At 42.2% G+C, this 18,915-nt stretch overlaps 1 protein-coding gene across 2 annotated transcripts in view; it reads left to right on the top strand.

Moving 5' to 3' along the window:
- LOC149473683 (prostaglandin reductase 1-like) overlaps nucleotides 1-18,915 on the top strand; it is a 44,320-nt gene that overhangs the window by 10,622 nt on the left and 14,783 nt on the right. The window contains exons 2-5 of one of the 2 annotated variants that reach the window (XM_089674852.1): nucleotides 9,128-9,243; nucleotides 10,325-10,370; nucleotides 13,573-13,632; nucleotides 17,624-17,788. In XM_089674852.1, coding sequence (XP_089530978.1) covers nucleotides 9,138-9,243; nucleotides 10,325-10,370; nucleotides 13,573-13,632; nucleotides 17,624-17,788 — 377 coding nt within the window. In that variant the 5' untranslated portion in view covers nucleotides 9,128-9,137. The remainder of the gene's footprint in view (nucleotides 1-9,127; nucleotides 9,244-10,324; nucleotides 10,371-13,572; nucleotides 13,633-17,623; nucleotides 17,789-18,915) is intronic. The other variant, XM_089674862.1, reaches the window with a different exon arrangement.

The following is an 18,915-nucleotide window of genomic DNA, read 5'->3' as shown; positions in this document are numbered from 1 at the left end:
GTCATATGGAACATGTGTAAGATGAGCTGTGTGGCAATCTTGCACATGAACAATACAACTATATTGCAAGATGGCCCTGGACAAACCTTTTCAAAATGGTGGTGCAGGGGGCACAGGCAAAATGGATTAAATGTGGATATACACACTTATTTTATATCAAAGAGCATTGGCAAAATCACCCATCCACGTAAATAAAGTGGCTAGAGAAATTCTGACAGGGACTCTTCCAATTGGCTGCAGCCAGTGATCAAATTAAAGTTTTCAAAACATCCCTTTTTAACCACATCCAGACTGCCCTATAGCAAAGTACTGTTACAGGGCAGCAGGGGTGCACAAAATCAGATGTACGTGATTTTTTTTTTTTTGTATTTCCAGGTAGGGGGCTTGAGCGAGTCACACGTGCCGTACCCATGCTGTCATTTGTGGCTGTCAATCACCAGGTCCTGGCCACTGATTCCCCACCAGTGCCTTGTGATTACCAAGGATCTCCAATGGGGAGGAGAACTGCTGTCGGAGCCTAGGATTGAACCTGGGCCTTCTACAGTGAGAGGCAATGTTTCTTCTCACTGAGCCACCTGGAATGCTGGACAGCTCCCTTGACAATTCTTTGGATGATCCTGTCTTGGCCCTGTTTGTCTTGAACCTTTAACTCCTTGCTCCTCCCATGAACGTCCTATAAAAGCCATGTCCATGCACTTTCTCCTTGCCAGACTACGATTCTGCCTCATCCTATCTACTACCATTTGTGACCGACCCTTGGCTTGTGACTGACTCTGCTTCCGTTTTGATCCCTAAACTGTTTGATCTGCTATTGGCTTCCAGCTTGCTCATTCCCTGGTGGGGTGATCATGAGATCTACGACTTGGTATTAACACGCAGCCAATTCCATCTCCACCATTAGGAGCTCTGGTGAAAACCAGTTAATACTTAGACCCCGCACCTCAGGTAAGCCTGTGTCATTCCCAGGGGGACCCACTGGTGTACCTATCCTGCTGGTTTCAGGTAAGCCTTACACTGCTGTAGCAACTGGTTTCTGAACCTGACCCAGACCGTGACAACTGCTTTGTTTACCAACAGTCCTCCTTGTCGGCTCGGGCACACTGCTCTGGATGGCTGTGCTTACAGTGAAGCACCAACACATTACCCTGCAGTAAAACACTCAGCACAGCACTTAACCCTTTGATCAACCCTCATGTTAACCCCTTCCTGCCCAGTGCCATTAGTACAGTGTGTGGGGTTTTTTTTTCTTGATCACTGTATTGGTGTCAGTGACAGTCAGTTCTCCCCAGTGTCAGAATGCCTGCTATAAGTCGCTGATCGCTGCCATTACTAGTTAAAAAAAAATTAACTAAAATCCCAGTATATATACTGCCGTTTGTAAATGCTATAAATGTCACATAAACCAATTAATTTACACGAATTGGGATTTTTTCTTTTCTAGCAAAGATGTAGCAGAATAAATTTTGGCATATTTATGATTAAATTTGATTTTTACTTTTTTACTGGACATGTTTTATAGCAGAAGGTCCAAAATAAATATTTTTTCTCAGTTGTGTTTTATAGCACAAAACAAACGCACAGGCGATCAAATACCACCAAAAGCCCAATTCATGGGGGTAAAATATGTAAATTTAATTTTGGTGCAGCATTGCATGACCGCACAGTTGTCAGTAAAATGACAAAACCAGCAAACACAAATGCTCCTGTGCTTGGGGATGGACTCGATGCTACAACCACATTAAGAATGTCCTGGAACATGCACACCTTGCTGCCCTCAAATGGACCGGGGAAATCCAAATATACTGAATGAGGAAAGACAAAACAGAGGGCTCACAGGCCTAGTGCATTACCATAAAAAATGTTTAATAAAAAATAAAGTAGGTGTTGTACTCACAAACGACAATATAGTCAAGGCACATCATAAAGAACAGCTGGGTCAACACCGCGCTGAGTAACAGTCCGCAATAGGGAGTATAGACATCCAAAAGGTTGACGCGTTTCGAGGACTTGCCTCTTCCTCAGAGCCAACTGACCAAATGTCTGCTCCCTCTTTTATATGCTCACTACTAGTTAAACCAAAGGTCACATGGGCTGTCCTGGACACTCCCCTGTGCAGGTGGAGTCACAGGGGCAATCGACATAGTGTAAGTAAACACGAAAGGTCTATAAAATATATATATATGTGTGTGTGTGTGTGTGTGTGTATGTGTATATATATATATATATATATATATATAAATAAAACCATTGTCACTAGTTTCAATCATAAAATCATATGAACCATAAGAAGTGTGCACAGTGAAAAAAATAAATAGATGGAAAGTTACACATACCGTATAAGCCGAGTTTTTCAGCATATTTTTTGTGCTGAAAAACGGCCCCCTCGGCTTATACTCGAGTCAACGTCTGCAGATGGCTCCCCCCCCTTCCAACAGAAGGGACACTAAGTACAGGGGTGGGCGGGGGGCTGCTGTCTCTTACCTGGCTCTGGTCCAGGAAGCGCGTCTGCTCCTTCATTCGGTTCGTCCACTGGATGTTCGTGCGGCTGCTTGGCTCCGCCTTCTCACCGGTGATTGGCCGCCAGAACTGTAGCTCAGGAAAGGCACACAGGCGGCCAATCACCGGCGAGGAGGCGGAGCTGAACGGCCCTGCGAAAGTCGAGTGAAGGAGATGCAGGTAAGTGTGCCGTGCTTAGGTGCTGCTGCAACCACATATGCTGGCTGCAGCAGCACCATACTGGAACAGGGGTCAGCAAGTGTCAGTGGGAGGAATAGTGCCCCATCATTGGTGTCACTGATACCAATGATGGGGCATTATTCCTCCCACTGACACCAATGATGGGGCACTATTCCACCCCCCACTGACCCCAATGATGGGGCACTATTCCACCCCCCACTGACCCCAATGATGGGGCACTATTCCACCCCCCACTGACCCCAATGATGGGGCACTATTCCTCCACCCCCCCACTGACGCCAATGATGGGGCGCTATTCCTCCCACTGACGCCAATGATGGGGCGCTATTCCTCCCACTGACGCCAATGATGGGGCGCTATTCCTCCCACTGACGCCAATGATGGGGCGCTATTCCTCCCACTGACGCCAATGATGGGGCGCTATTCCTCCCACTGACGCCAATGATGGGGCGCTATTCCTCCCACTGACGCCAATGATGGGGCGCTATTCCTCCCACTGACGCCAATGATGGGGCGCTATTCCTCCCACTGGTGTTCCCACCCTCGGCTTATACTCGAGTCAATAGTTTTTCCCAGTTTTTTGTGGTAAAATTAGGTACCTCGGCTTATATTCGGGTCAGCTTATACTCGTATATACGGTATATAAAAAAAAAAAAAAAATTAAAAATCCTTCCCTGGTGATGCACTGCACTGCTCGCCTTTAAATAAATGGATGGATGAGCAAAGCTGCCTAGTGCTCTGCTTGCCATAGACAACTATGGAACATGGATTTAATATAGAGAGTAGATCTGAAACCCAGCAGAGATACTTATTAATTCATAGAGATGCAGCCTAAAGGGTGTGTGCTTATCATTCCAGTATAGTCATATGATGAAACGTAGGCATGTGTGGCAATGTAGTGCACCATGGATGGATATGCGATACTATATACAAGAACAAAGGAGATAAATCACTAGTAAAACATAAATGTTGATATAAAATGTTACAAAAAACTTCTTAATATGGTTCACAAAGTTTAAATAAAGTAAAATTAAATAAGTATTACAATATAGTATAATATCTGGTAAAATGGGTATAGTGTATGGTATATGTGTGTATGCACAGACATGGAAGCATAAGAAATATAAATATATAGGAAATTAAAGAGAAAAAAAATTATAATAAGAGTCCACTGCATATACCACACACAGCTGCCAAAAAAGCCACTAAAGACCCCAACAATAGATTTAATAACCAGGTCAGGTTTTGCACCAGGTTCAATACTAAAGCCTTCGACATACAGCAAAGCATTGGAAAATTCTTAAGCAGGACCCAGTTCTTGGTCAAAGCCTTGCCCCCAGACCTGAAATTGTGTTGAGGAAACCTAGGGATCTCAGGAGTCACATAGCACCCAGTAGAATTAAGAAGCTTCTTGCTGGTGCCAGTAATACGGTCAATCCTTGGTCTGCCCTGTTTGATCAAAGGGGCAGTTTCAAATGCGGTGTGAGCAATTGTGGAACCTGCAAATACATGTGCCACAGAAAGAAAGAGGTGGCTGGCACCAATGGCCATACATATAAGATTAAGCAGTTCATCAACTGTGGTACTTTTGTGATCTATGGGCTCATCTGCCCCTGTGGCCTCCTATATGTTGGCCAAACCATGCGCCCCTTGAGGGTCAGGTTTGGCGAACGCAAATGTAACAACATTAATTACAAGGAGAGCAATAAAGGCAAAAACAAATATTCCGTACAACGGCACTTTCGGGAGGCACACAGTGGTGATCCATCAGGCATGAAAGTATTTGGTATTGAATCCATCACAGGAGATTCAGATGGTGGAAGAAAATTCCAAAGACTATATAAGAGGGAGACCTATTGGATCTTCACTCTGGGTTCCCTCTCTCCCACTGGGCTTAATGAAGATCTTGAGATACATGGGGTCATCCCCTGACTCCCTGTTATGAATGGGTACCTTCTGCTGAGCTGCACATGTTCCCTAGAGTCCTACTCTCATCCTTTTTGTCTCTCTCCCAAACCCCCTCCCCCTTTTTTTTTTTTTTTTTTTTTTTTTTTTTTTTTTTTTTTTTCCCCCTCCCTTCCCCCCCCCCCCCCCCCCCCCCCCTTTAGTGCTAGTACCATCATTTCCCTTGTGACCTATAGTGGGTACACCATCCACTACAGATGTATGCTTTAGATATATTCATTTTTATCAGCTATGATTACTATAGTATCATCAGTATAGCTACCATTACCCTGCATCCTTACACATTAGGTTGCTCACTTCATATTTATTGTGTCACCCTTAGGCGCATGCGTATGATCGCATTCCCATACGCTTGTGTCTATGGGTCATTCATTGGTCACCCATTTTGTGTGTGTGTGTGTGTTTTACCAAAAAGCAGTTGCTCATGTGGACGTGTTACACACACATGTGCGCACGCATGTTGTCCAGTGAGCTCTCTTCGAGCACTGCTTTCTCATCCTGCAGGTGCTTGTTCCATAACGCCTTTGACATTTTTATATAATTCTTATATATAACACACACATACATCTTTTTATATATTTTTTTTTTATATAATTTTTTTTTTCTCTTTAATGTCCTATATATTTATATTTCTTATGCTTCCATGTCTATGCATACACACATATACCATACACTATACCAATTTTACCAGATATTATACTATATTGTAACTACTTATTTAATTTTACTTTATTTAAACTTTGTGAACCATATTAAGAAGTTTTTTGTAACGTTTTATATCAACATTTATGTTTTACTAGTGATTTATCTCCTTTGTTGTATATAGCATCGCATATCCATCCATGGTGCACTACATTGCCACACATGCCTACATTTCATCATATGACTATACTGGAATGATAAGCACACACCCTTTAGGCTGCATCTCTATGAATTAATAAGTGTCTCTGCTGGGTTTCAGCTCTACTCTCTATATTGAATCCATGTCCCATGGTTGTCTATGGCAAGCAGAGCACTAGGCAGCTTTGTAGCGTTGCTCATCCATTTATTTAAAGGCGAGCAGTGCAGTGCATCACCAGGGAAGGATTTTTATTTAATATATATATATATATATATATATATATTTTTTTTTTTTTTTTTTTATAGACCTTTTTGTGTTTTACTTACACTGTCGATTGCCCCTGTGACTCCTCCACCTGCACAGGGGAGTGTCCAGGATGGCCCATGTGACCTTTGGTTTAACTAGTAGTGAGCATATAAAAGAGGGAGCAGACATTTGGTCAGTTGGCTCTGAGGAAGAGGCAAGTCCTCGAAACGCGTCGGTCTTTTGGATGTCTAAACTCCCTATTGCGGACTGTTACTCAGCGCGGTGTTGACCCAGCTGTTCTTTATGATGTGCCTTGACTATATTGTCGTTTGTGAGTATAACACCTACTTTATTTTTTATTAAACATTTTTTATGGTAATACACTAGGCCTGTGCGCCCTCTGTTTTGTCAGTAAAATGACGTAGCGCCATAACACAAACTGCTTCCTGAACGCCTTATAGCATAATTACTGCTACAGGACGGCACAAAATCATGGATGTATTTTGCGCCCCCCGTGGTTTTCACGTCCCTCCCAGATGGTGTCAGATTGCCCATCAATACACCAGTCATCACATTTAACCCCTTGATTGCAAGCAACACACATATACACAACAAACCTCCATTGCTAGTATAATGTCTGAACTGATCAATATCTTTGATCAGATCAGCACTATACCACTATAGTGTCCCCAAAAATGCAGCGTTAGTTGGATCAGCCCCAGCCCATATGCTTCTCCATCCTCCACCCCCCCCCCCCCGACTGTCACTTGATACCTTGCACACAAAACCGCAGTGTTGGCAGAATCAGTCCTGATCACTGTTAGCACTTGCCGGTAAATTTTGCTGACTCTCCATATGCAGCAGAGTGCCAGTACTAGTGCCACGCTACCTTTTGGTGAACTGTTGAGTACTAGTGGCCTAGTACATCCTGGTCTTTTACATACCTCTCAGATTGTAAGCTCCAAGGGGCAGGGCCCTCCTGTATTGTCTCATTATGGTTTCAAAATTTAATTTTTTTTTTTTTTTTTTTTTTTTTGTGGACCTAACCCTCAACATAGGCATTACTTTAAGAAAAAAAATTAATTGCGATCGTATTGACCCACAGACCAGATTAATCATATGCCCAATACACTGTCGTCCTTGGGGTGACCCTGAATTTGACCGGCTCCACAAAATTCAGCCCCTCAAAAATCGTCTTAACAAAAAATTTGCAGATGTCTATACACCCTAGCAAAAAAAATTGAGTTTATGAGTCCCTCCATTAATTTTTCTGGCAGCCTTGCATTCAAACATTCTTCCCAGCAAGTGTGCCAGATGTGGGGTCAAGATGTAGAAGACCTGTGAGAGGACAACTGGCTATACTTATAAGTTTCAGATTTACAAGAGAAAGGAGTCATGTGGAGCCCCGGATGCCCAGACTACATGGGGAGCAGTGGCAAGATGGTTTGGGACTTGGTGTCATCCTTTTTCCATATGGGGTACCACTTATACATGGACCATTTTTATTCAAGCGTGTTATTTGTTCAATCTTGGAAGTGACGCATGTGGCAAAGTGTGACCTAATGTGTGCCCACCATTAGAAGTGGGTGGATGCAGGGTGGTATATTCTAATGGTGGGCATACCACACACTTTTTTTTTTTTTTGGCAGAGATTTCTTCCTTTTTTTTTTTTTTTTACTATAGCTCACATTAGCTGTCAGTTTCCCTGGAGCTATAGGATACTTTGTATCTTTTTAAGAAACAAAGGAAATATTATTTTAACTATTAAACTGACAGCTGAATGAATTGCCGGCAATTAAAAAAAAATTGCCAGCAATTTTTACATTCAGCTGCCAGTGGGGGACCCCACTGACAACTGAAGCATTAACACATGGTTGTCACTACTAAAATACCACATGAGTTGATAAAATAACTTGTGCGGTATTTTAGTAGCATTTACGGTTTTTCTGATCTTTGGAATGGATTAATTGGTTTTCAGTGCATTCCTATGGGAAACAGTGTTTTGGTTTACAAATTTTTTTGCTATACAAAATGTCCTGCAGATCGAATTAAATTCGTAAACCGAGGTGCTGGTACATCACTGGACTTTGGTTATACCAGGATGCCTAAAGCTGCAGGTATCATCCTGGTATCGTTTTTTTCAGCTGGCAATCGTATTTCATATAAAAGCAATCCTCGTGGCTAATTGGCTTCAGGATTGCTTTTACAAGCAGAGGGAGACAGTTGGGGGGGTTGGTGCTATCCTGGCATTTCAGGGCCTTTGAAACTGATGGGTAGTCAGGAAGTTGCACACCTTCAGGCTTTCAAAGTGGTCATTGGATTTCAGGCTCCTGTATGTGGCTAGGCTCCCAAAAAGTCTCATGTGGTACCTACATACTTGGTAGAAGTAGCAGAATATATTTTGGAGTGTAATTCCACATACCCATGGCTTGTGTGAAAAATGTATCATTTAAATGACAACTTTGTGTAAGTTTATTTTTCCAGAAACTTGTGGTAAAAAAAATAAATCTTCCATGGACTCAATATGCCTCAGCAGATAGCTTATGGTGTCTAATTTCCAAAAAGGGGTCAATTGAGGGTGTTTGTACTATCCTGGTAATTTAGCACCTCAAGAAATATGGTGGGCAGTCGGAGTAAAAGCTATGTAAATTCCATTATCTATACCATAGTTTTTAGATGTTAACTTTTGCACAAACCAATAAATATACACTTATTGGGATTTTTAACCAAAAACATGTAGCAGAATACTTTTTGGCCTAAATTAATTACTAACTTTGAGTTTTCTAAATTTATATATCTCTTATCTCTCATCTCTCTCATCTCTCTTATCTCTCATCTCGTGAAAAATAAAAGCGCACAGGTGATCAAATACCACCAAAAAGCTTTGTGTGTGTGGGGGGGGGGGGGGGAAGGACATTTTGTTTGGGTACAGTATTGCGTGACTGTGCAATTTTCTGTTGAATTAGTGCAGCGCCGAGTAGTAAAAAGAGGCCTGGTCATTAAGGGGGGTAAATCCTCTAGAGAGCAAGTGGTTAAAGGTGTAAAGTTCTGAAATTTTATCTTTGGGGGTTTCACAGAAACCTGACATTTTAACAGGGTGTGTAGACTTTTTATATCCACTTTAGTTTACCCAATAAAGACCAGGTCCATTCACAACGACACACTTCATTTCTGCCAAGATTAAAAGGTATGTTCTATAATTGCTGAAATGTTGTTCAACTGAAAGTTGAAATCTAAGGTCTGGTAAGCTGCAATATAATTTTTGGGTTTACATATGGTTTGTCCACCCTCTCCTGCTTATAGATTACAAATACAGTATAAAATTATTTATTCTTGTGACAGGTCTTATTTGTATTTTAAGAAGTTATTTTCTGACAGGCCAGTTATCATGGTTGTATCCAAGTCCTGGACAATGGTGCAGCATTTTGTTGGTGCCCCAAAACCTGAAGATTTTAAGCTTGTTGAAAAGGAACTTCCGCCACTCAATGATGGAGGTAAGGGATATCTGGCTTTCTAAGTGTTTATTATCTGTAATCATTCATTGCATGCGACTATGTACAAAATAAACTCTTGTTACATTTGTGTGTGTGTGTGTTCTAGGTGGATCCTCTATTCTCCTCTTATCGAGCAGTAGATGCAAACGGATATGTCCATTTACACCAGCCTACATCCGATCCATAAAAATGGACAGATGGGGATCCCCTTCCTTCTAGCGGCTAGGATCAGATGGCTGTCAGGTGTAAATGGACAGGTGGTCTGTTTACATACTACCACCCATAGAGGAGAGCAGGCTGTATAAGTGGAGTGGACACAGGCCAGCCATCCACCTGCTTTGTTGGGCATCTGAAGGCAGAATTCCTTTTAATGGCCCATTCCTACTACAGGATGTGATTGGTGGCAAAATTGAATGCTACTAGGCTTTTCATTTTGAATGACCTGCCAGTTTACTGAAAATAGTTGCTCACACTGAATAGTGGCTATGGATCTACCAGCTGCTGTGTGCTGTCAATCACTAGCAAGGCAGACCTGATGGGGGGGGGGGGGGGGGGGTGGAAACTCTCCTCACTACAGAACTCTTCCGCCATGTGCCTATCTGTGAGACAGGTGCATTTGCTGGGATGGGACTGCACTGGAGAAGGAATGTGCAGTATGGACACTCCACCTCAGTGTGGACACTGACAGATGCATGTACCAGTCTTGGAATCGTGCGAAAGCACCAGTTCAGTGACCCAACAGAATTTTAAAGGGTGTATGACACCCTTTTATAAATGCCATCCTAACCTCCACATTCATTATGGTGCACTGTACTGCAGCTGTGTTAGTAGCTACTATAGAGGTGCATTAGGGAGCCAGTCTAACTGAATGCACCAAAATCCATTGCAAATGATATTGTGCATTACCACAACTCCAATCCAGGGATTTATGGTTTCCTCTTGAACTTGACTGTTCTATACATTCTAAGATTCAGTTGATGCTAAGAATTAAAAAGCTGTGTTTTGTGAAGCAAAGTTGTTTTAGTAGCTGCTTTTGTGTACCTGTAACTAGGATTTGATCATCTTTTTGTTTGATTTTTAGAATTGTTGTTGGAATCGGTGTTTTTGAGTGTGGACCCATATATGAGGTAAATGATATCAACTGAGAAAGTTGTTTCAATTGGTATGATTCATAAGCAAGACCACTTCTTCTTCCCTTTTTTTTTTTTTTTTTTTTTTTTTTTATTTATTAGTGGTATTATGTTAACTATGTATGTCAGTTTGATATATCAAATGTTTTGTAACTTTGTAGTCATTCTGTAGTCCAGGGGTCTCCAAACTTTCTAAACAAAGAGCCAGTTTACTGTCCTTTTAAGCTTTAGGTTAAACTGTGGCCAATGGGACCAGAATATGCCCTGGTGTCAGTGGGAGTAACCAATGCCCCATTTGGTTTTAGTGGGAAGACTGGTAATCCATTGCTGGTGTCAGTGGGAGGAATAGTGCCAATTGTTGGCATTCAAGGGAGGAATGGTGCCCTTCATTGGTGTCTGTGGGAGATATGGTGCCCCATCATTGGTTTCAGTGGGATGGAATAGTGACCATCATTGGTGTCGGCTCTCCTTTTATTAAGTCTCTCAAGGGCTTAATAAAGGTGAGCTGTCACATACCTGAAATGACTAGGTCAGCCTCACTTGTGTCACTAGCCCTGAGCCCCACTGGAGTTGGAACAGAGGGAGTCTAGGACCCAGGGGAACAAGAGCACCAGTAGTTGTTGTTTGCAGCTCTTGCAGATGATGACCTTGGAAGACTGATGATCCTCTGATTCAGGCACAGTGGTAACATGCAGAGCTGGTTTTGTAGATCGCCAAGTGTGCACCAGAGCAAGGCAGGAAGAGAGAGAGATAGGAGCAGTGTCATAGGAATAGCAAGGGTCATCAACAGGCGGACAGCGAGGTACAGAATCAGAAGCAAAGTCAGGAGCAGAACTGAAGTCAGGAACCAGTATCAATCAGGAGAGCAATCAGTCAGGTCAGGAACAAGCCGGGTCAGCAACAAGGCAATCACGCAGGACACGGGGAGCTGAAGACCAGTCAGCCCTCAACATGGGCAGGGACAACCTTTAAATAGTCCGTCTGGCGCCAATCTTCGCCATGCATGATCGCGCATTTCCGCACGCATGTGCACAACCGGTCATCCTTCTCCGGACGTTTCTATGCGCATTTCTATTCACAATTCATTTCACCGGAAATCCCTTGCATGAGCAAAGGGCTGTATTTTCTGGTCCACTGGCTGCAGTAGAACTTGAAGGTGGTGCATGCCTGTCTTCGAACAAGTGCACATATGAGTGCCAAACCCATATTTGCATATTGGTTGTAAAATTACAATGTGCAAATAATTAGAACATAAATATATTTAATCTCTACACCCCACCTTCCTAATATTCTTAAACTACATTACAAACAATTGTAAGATCTAGCGTTGGCACTAGGTGGCAATCTGCCCAGTTGGCCCTTATGTTACTTTTGACTGATCAGCCATACTATCAGTAATGTGTTAGCTAATATACCATATAGAACACTCATAAGTGGAAGACACAGAAATTATATATATTTTATACACCTTTTATAAAACATACACATTAAATTTTTTTTTTTTTTTCGTGCAGTCCCAATATGTGCAAATAAAGTGCAAACATGCTGAATCCTTGATGGCAAACTCCCATATTAAGGTGACAAGTGCTTCACTGTGCTCACACTGGTGCCCCACATGAATTTACACTTGCAATCATCCCATGACCACCTATCTCTAGGTAGGTCATTAACTCTTTAATTAGGACTATCCCAAAATGCCATGTGTTAATGGTGCCAATACTATTTTCCACGATGTTGCTAATGGTAACCAATGTGTTCACTGGGTCAAGTAGTAAGTGATAACCAGTGATTCTTCTCTGGGGCTAGTTTGGTACTAGGACAAGAGAGATTAGAGATTGCCAGGGGGGTGGAAGAGAGCCTAACGCCACCACATCTACTGATTGATAAACCCCAAACCAAAAATGTAATACATTGCAGCTTAATATTCAAAATGTAATTCCTAAGGATAGGCAGGTAAAATACTTTTACAGATAACTTTTTTTTTTTTTTTCTGTAAATTTCTGGCCACAAGAAGGGCGTTCCATTTCTTGCTCACTTTTAACCTCTCCATAGAAGTGTGAACACATCGCCAAATGTTTTCATAATTAGATGTACAGAAATGGTTACCTGCCAGAGCGGTATTCATAGCTGCTTTAATTGCATTATAGGTGCACTAATCCTTGAAATAGAGGCTGTGGCCTCTGGCAGGATTCTGAAGCTGTTGCTTGCACCTTGCCAGGAACCTCAGCCAAAGATGTACTCAAGCTTTCCTACAATGGGGATGATTTAGAACCTCCTGGTTTATTTCTGTCTTGCTAGGGGAAAGTATCCTCCCTACTAATCATCAGGGACTATCGCACTTAATGTGGCTTTCTGCTCCCTTGCCTCTCTATTGGCCCTTTTTAGTCACCCATCAAATATGTGGACAATTGAAAGTCCAGGGGAGCAGGATGGGAAGGTCACAGTATGACTTAACAAAACTGGTTGCTGTTCTGCATTAAGAAGCAACCCAGGGTTGGGGTGTTTGTGTGGGTCCCCCCCCCCCCCGCTTTCATGATGCTGATTAGGTAAGTGCTTACCTAAAAATCTTACTCCTTTCATGACACTGCATGGAGAGTAAGTCCTCATGCACACTTGCTGTTTTTACTTTGGCTTTTGACTTTAAATTTATTTATTTATTTTTTTCCCTACAGCTAGTAAACCCCCCCCCCAGCATGTTATCTGATGTGCCCATGCACATAGACTGTTATCAATGGTCGGTTTTTTTTTTTTGTTTTTTTTTTTGCTAGGAAATAAACCCAGAACTAGTGGGTTTCTAGAGATATGTAGCTGTAAAACACCGCAAACCAGCGTGGTTTTTTGTTTGTTTTTTTTTTTTTGATGTTTGACCAAAAGCGCTAATTGTGGCTAAACGCTAATGCAAAAAAGCTGAACTCTCTTTTTAATATGACCTTACACAGTTAATCTTACCAGCGTTATCAAAACGTCCAATGTGCATGAAGGCTAAAGATTTGCCTTCGTTAAAGTCTTTCCATGCTACCGTAAGTAAAAAATGCATTTCCTGAACTTTGGGAGAACCAGATTTTGTGAATAAAGATTATTTTTTTTTTCTTCATGTATGGGAAAAAAAAGAGATCCTTTGCAAATTTATGGGTACTCTTAGTGGATTTTCTTTATTTAAATTGTTTTGATTTTGTCTGTCTTGTTTTGCATCTCACAGACCATACAGTAGACAGACAATGAAGGAAGGGGACGTTATGTTAGGAAGCCAAGTTGCCAGGTAAATCATGTTCACATCTCCACATAAGAAACTGATATTTTATCTTTTAAAGTGTTACATATTGGGGTTTTGAGGTTGGGGCCTGCTTTCCTTGCATGGATTCTCACAAACTACTGACCAGTGAATATGTATTGGGCTTTGTTCACACCATACATGCAGAAAAACTGATTGAAACCAACATGCAGATTTCACTTGCAGAGATCAGTTTTCATGCATGCTTCAATGAGTTTTATACATGTTGCAGATTCCTGCGCAGAGAAAAATCTGCACATACTAGTGTTATGGTGTGAACTGGGCACATAAGATGGAAAATTTGATTGGGTCCTTGCAGAAAAACCGATGACTCTGCACCAAGGTGTGTACAGGCCCTTAAAGCACTTTTCCAGTGCTGGGTCAATCACAGTGCTGGGTCAATCACAATCTCCTAATGTGTGGTGGCTGTTGGCTTGGACAGCCTTGGTTAAAATGAGGTGAACCCAGCAGCCTTCAAGTGGGCGTGTGTGTCTCATTACAAGTCAATATTTGGATGATATTTTCATTCAGAATTGAATGCATCTGAACTTCCACATTCCAATGGTAACAAATTTCAACAAATCTGAAATGAATTAGAACCAAACTAATTATCCAATTCAAATTTTGAAACTTAATTCAAAATGGAAACCTATTGCAATAAATACAGTATAGTAAAAAGTGAAATAGTTTGACTATTCCTACTTGGGCTGCTTTATAGAATAGAACTGAGAGCGAAAATGGTTTCTTCCAAATTTTAAATAAATTTGAATTTAAGGAATATACAAAACAAATCCGAAAAGGAGTAAACTCCACTCCATTGGCCTTCATGACTCTCTCTCCCCTGGTTCTTACACTTTTTTTTTTTTTTTTTTTTTTTTCCTCCTCAACGCCTCTACCTCTTTCTGTTGGGGTACCCTAAGGCTCTGTCCTTGGGCCCCTCCTTTTCTCTATCTACACCTCCTTCCTGGGCTAATTGATAACTTCCTATGGCTTCCAATACCACCTCTATGCTGATGACATCCAGCTCTATCTCTCCGCGCCCGCCCAGCTCACCCCCTCAATCTCCTCACGTATTACAAGTCTACTAAGCGACCTATCGGCATGGATGTCCCACCACTACCTTGAACTCAGTCTTTCCAAAACAAAGCTTGTAGCTCCTTCTCTTCCGATTCCCCCACTCATGACTTTACCATTAAGATCAACAGCACAACCATTGGTCCTTCCCCTCATGCCAGAGTGCTAGGTGTAATCCTAGACTCTGATCCTCCTTTTGGCCCCCACATCCAATCATTGGCTAAATCCTACCGCCTCAATCTCCCAAAAATGTCCAAAATCCACCCCTCTGACCAATGACACCACAAAACTTAACCATGTCTTGGTTTTATCCTGCCTTGATTACTGCAACTCCCTCCTCACTTGTCTAGTTACACAGGTTAACCCCCTTCAGTCTATCATGAATGCTGTTGCTAGACTCGTACACCTTACCAACCAATCGGTGACTGCTGCCAATCCCTTCATTGGCTTCCACTAACCCAACATATAAAATTCAAAATGCTAACCACTGCATACAAAGCCGTCCCCAACACTGCTGCTCGCTACATCGCAAACCTCATCCGCAGATATCGTCCTAATGACCTGCTCTGCTCCTCCCAATACATCTTGCTCTCTAGCTCCCTGGTCGCCTCCTTCCACACTCTTCTCCAGGACTTCTCGAGTCTCTCCCATCCTCTGGAACTCCCTACTGCAGTATGTCCAGTGAGCCCCCACCCTGTCTGCCTTTAGGCGATCTTTGAAAACTCTCACTTCTTCAGGGAAGCCTACCCCAACTCCACTGAAGAACTGTACTTAAGCCACCTCCATCAGAACATTGCCTTTTAGAGTGTAAGCTCCACAAGCAGCACCCTCCTATTCCTTATGTTTTGTAATTGTACTGTCTCCCTTTTTATATTGTAAAACACTGCACAAACTGTTGCTGCTATAAAAATCCTGTATAATTCTGAAAACTAATCCTGACATAATGAATATGATGAAACGAAATGATTAACTTGAACCAATGTTTCTGTTGTACACATCTCTATCTAAAGTGGCTTTAGACTCCCTGACACTCTAGCTAAGGTGACAAAATAAACAAAGCTAAATTAAACAAATGTATTTATTTGGTTAGCCTGCACAAGTATATGGCAGCTGAATATTCCGATTTCTGCATAAAAAAAGTCCTGATTCGATTTTAATTATTGCTTTGGTTTCCAGATACAAAGTTGATTGTATAGGTAAACTCCTATGCCCTCTGACATTGTAAAATGTAGTACAAGCACACTGCATCAGATATGTGACTTCATTAAAACATGCCAAAAGCCCTTGTTTAGATCCGCACATAGCAAAATTTGAAGAATAAAGCCTTGTTCCACACAAGTCCCTCTAGTAAGTTTGTTGTGTAATAGCTGGCTGTTGTCACAGCCCCTGCCCTTAGGCCACACCCCTGTGACATGTTTTGCCCCTCCTAGGGCTTATGCAGAGGTCATTGACTCATTAAGCCCTAGGGGGGGAACATATCAGAGCAGCTTGGCCTAAGGGCAGGGACCGTCAACTAGCTATACACAAACTTGCATAGTGGTCTCCTCAAATTTTTTTTTTTTTTTTTTACTTTATAAATCTGTTATTTATACATCTTTCTACCTGCACATTGAGTTTCATATGCATTTATCATAGTTTCATGGTGTCACGTACATCTTCACATTTCCTTTTGTGAGTGATTTCTGTACAAACATGAGACATGCGGCCTGGTACTGCATAAGTTAATGCATGACCTTTTTGTCGTAAGAACTGTGAGCAAACTACATATCCCACAATCCTGGATCTGCTCAGTCATGTTTGGTGCAGGTTGGAGCTAGCTGAATAATTTAATAAATATGCCAGTCACAAGCAGAGCATTCACAGGCACACAAACTCCATGATGGAGCCTGAATGTTATTACATTAGCACTCCACATTTGTAATGCAAACAGAGCAGATGGCAGTGCAGGCACTGTAAGTTGTGTGACCTGGAATGGGGAGTTGTCTTGTCTTTGAATAAAAACAGGCTAACTATAGCAAATTGTGTGTGGGGAAGCGTGGCAGCAGTGAACACAGACCCGTTGCAGTGAAACCTGTATTGATCACAATGTTAATGTTACAAACACCCCAGCAAGAAAGCGCTGCTTAGGGAAATAACTTGCAGTCAAAGCTGTGGCTGAGGAGAGTCCCTGCTTAGTAGGAACCTTTCCCTACTGCTAATTTCCCTAACAATTGGGGTCTCTACACTAGCCACTTGCAAAATGCATGCCAAAACCCAGGGGCAGGAACTGACCAAAGATTGCTTCCAAGGTTCACATGGCCGCAGCATAGCAAACTGGAGCGCTGCTGCGTTGACCCATGAAACCATAGAGGAACTGGTTCCCGTCAACTTCCTCTCCAGGGTGTTAACATCTCGGCCCCTTGTGTTCACAATGCAGCAGGCCAACCACTCTGGCACAAGACCCTAAAGCAAGTCTAGTAGCAATGTTTACTTCCGTGATTTCCAGCTTCCAGGGGCATTAACCAAGTATGGTATATACATAGTTGCATTGGTACATACTGGATCAATGTAACTGTAAAAATGTACCATGCCTGGAATTCGCCTTTACCCATGTCTGCCTTGGGTGTTAATGTGTTTTTGTTTTTTTGTTTTTTTGTGTTTTTTTTTTTTTAAAGCACCAGTGCATGTTACAGGAGATAAGTGAGTCACATGCTCTTCCATGAATCATGTGGTGGTATGGTGAGGGGGCAATGAAGGGGGAAAAAAAAAAAAAAAAAAAAAATATATATATATATATTTCTCCCCACAGCCACTACTGTTTTGGATATTAAACTTTCTTAAGCTTGGACTAATATTTGGTTTTGCTTTGCCTCCTTTTTTAGTATTATGCATTGTACAATTCTCAACTTTGCTTTGTGTTCTGTAGGGTAACGGAGAGTAAACATCCTGAGTTCCCAGTGGGAGGATACCATGTTGTATTTGCTGGCTGGACAACGCACTTTATATCTGATGGCCAAGGGCTACGTGCATTACTCTCCTGGCCTGAATCTCTGCCGAAATCACTAGCACTTGGAGCCATAGGCATGCCTGGGTGAGTTGTACAGACATCACCAAAGTACTTTTTTTATTTATCTAAATCTTCCACATGGATGCACCAACCACATGGTCTGACTACCGAATATATTGGTTACTTATGGCTTTGGAGTATTGTCCAAAATAAAGAATAATCCATATTGAAAGGTAAAAAGGTTTTCTGTTGCTTTGACTTTTAGTCTAATCTGTTTCAGCATAAACCTAGGGTTGAGAAGGATGTGATGTTGATCAAATGGATGGGAAAGAAATGGCCAGCGGTGTTAATATAGTGGGATGTCCATGCCCAGCCCTACTGTGTCATGGTGTCTTTCTGGCTAGCTTCTTTTCTGCTGAAATGTTTAGGACAAAGGAGGGAAGGTGAGTCACACGATTCTAGTCCTGCCACAGGTGGAAAACCATATTGAAACATAAAAACTTGGCCGACAACTCCTCCAACATCCATATAAGATTCTTTATTAAAGGCACAGGAGTAGGTAAAATTCTAACTTTGCTTGGGGAAAGTTTGTGTGTGTGGGGGGGGGGGGTTCCCCCTGAATCCTGTCCCCAAGGCTAGCTATCAGTTACCTCCTGATCCATCAAACTGGGCAGGTCTACAGACTACCTCTAATGTACACTCACTGGCCTCTTTATTAGGTACACCTGTTCAATTGCTTGGTAGCACGAATTGCCAATCACATGACAGCAAGTCAATGCATTTAGGCATCTAGATATGGTGAAGACTTGCTGAAGTTAAATCAAGCATCTATAGGGCAAAGGACACCGTAGTGCAAAGCAGCAGATTCCTTAGACAAAGTAGACTGCAGTACAGACAGCCTTTTTAAGCTGTACCTAGCAATTATTTCTCTAGCAACAGTCTACTATAGCAACTGCAAAAAACTCACACGAAAATGCAGGCATTCTCTGGATGAGACAATCCTGAGTTTACCAGGCTCTCCAGTTCACCGGTCTATGGCAGTGTAACCTCTGGTACTTCATCTTGGGTCTCCATTCCTTCCTTCATGCCTCCAGGCAACAAACAGGCCCCCTCTGGTAGAGCCTCGAGTACATGGCTAGGCTTCAGGCCTACCCTGCACAGCAGTTCCTCACTTACACACCAGGCCAAGATCTGGGTGGGAAGACCATGAT

Source organism: Staurois parvus, unplaced genomic scaffold (assembly GCF_062004578.1).
Source record: "Staurois parvus isolate SC_StPar_1 unplaced genomic scaffold, SC_StPar_1.0 ptg000012l, whole genome shotgun sequence".
Classification (NCBI taxonomy): domain Eukaryota; kingdom Metazoa; phylum Chordata; class Amphibia; order Anura; family Ranidae; genus Staurois; species Staurois parvus.
The sequence above is the reverse complement of the archived record's forward strand: the minus strand, read 5'-3'. Positions and strand labels throughout refer to the sequence as shown.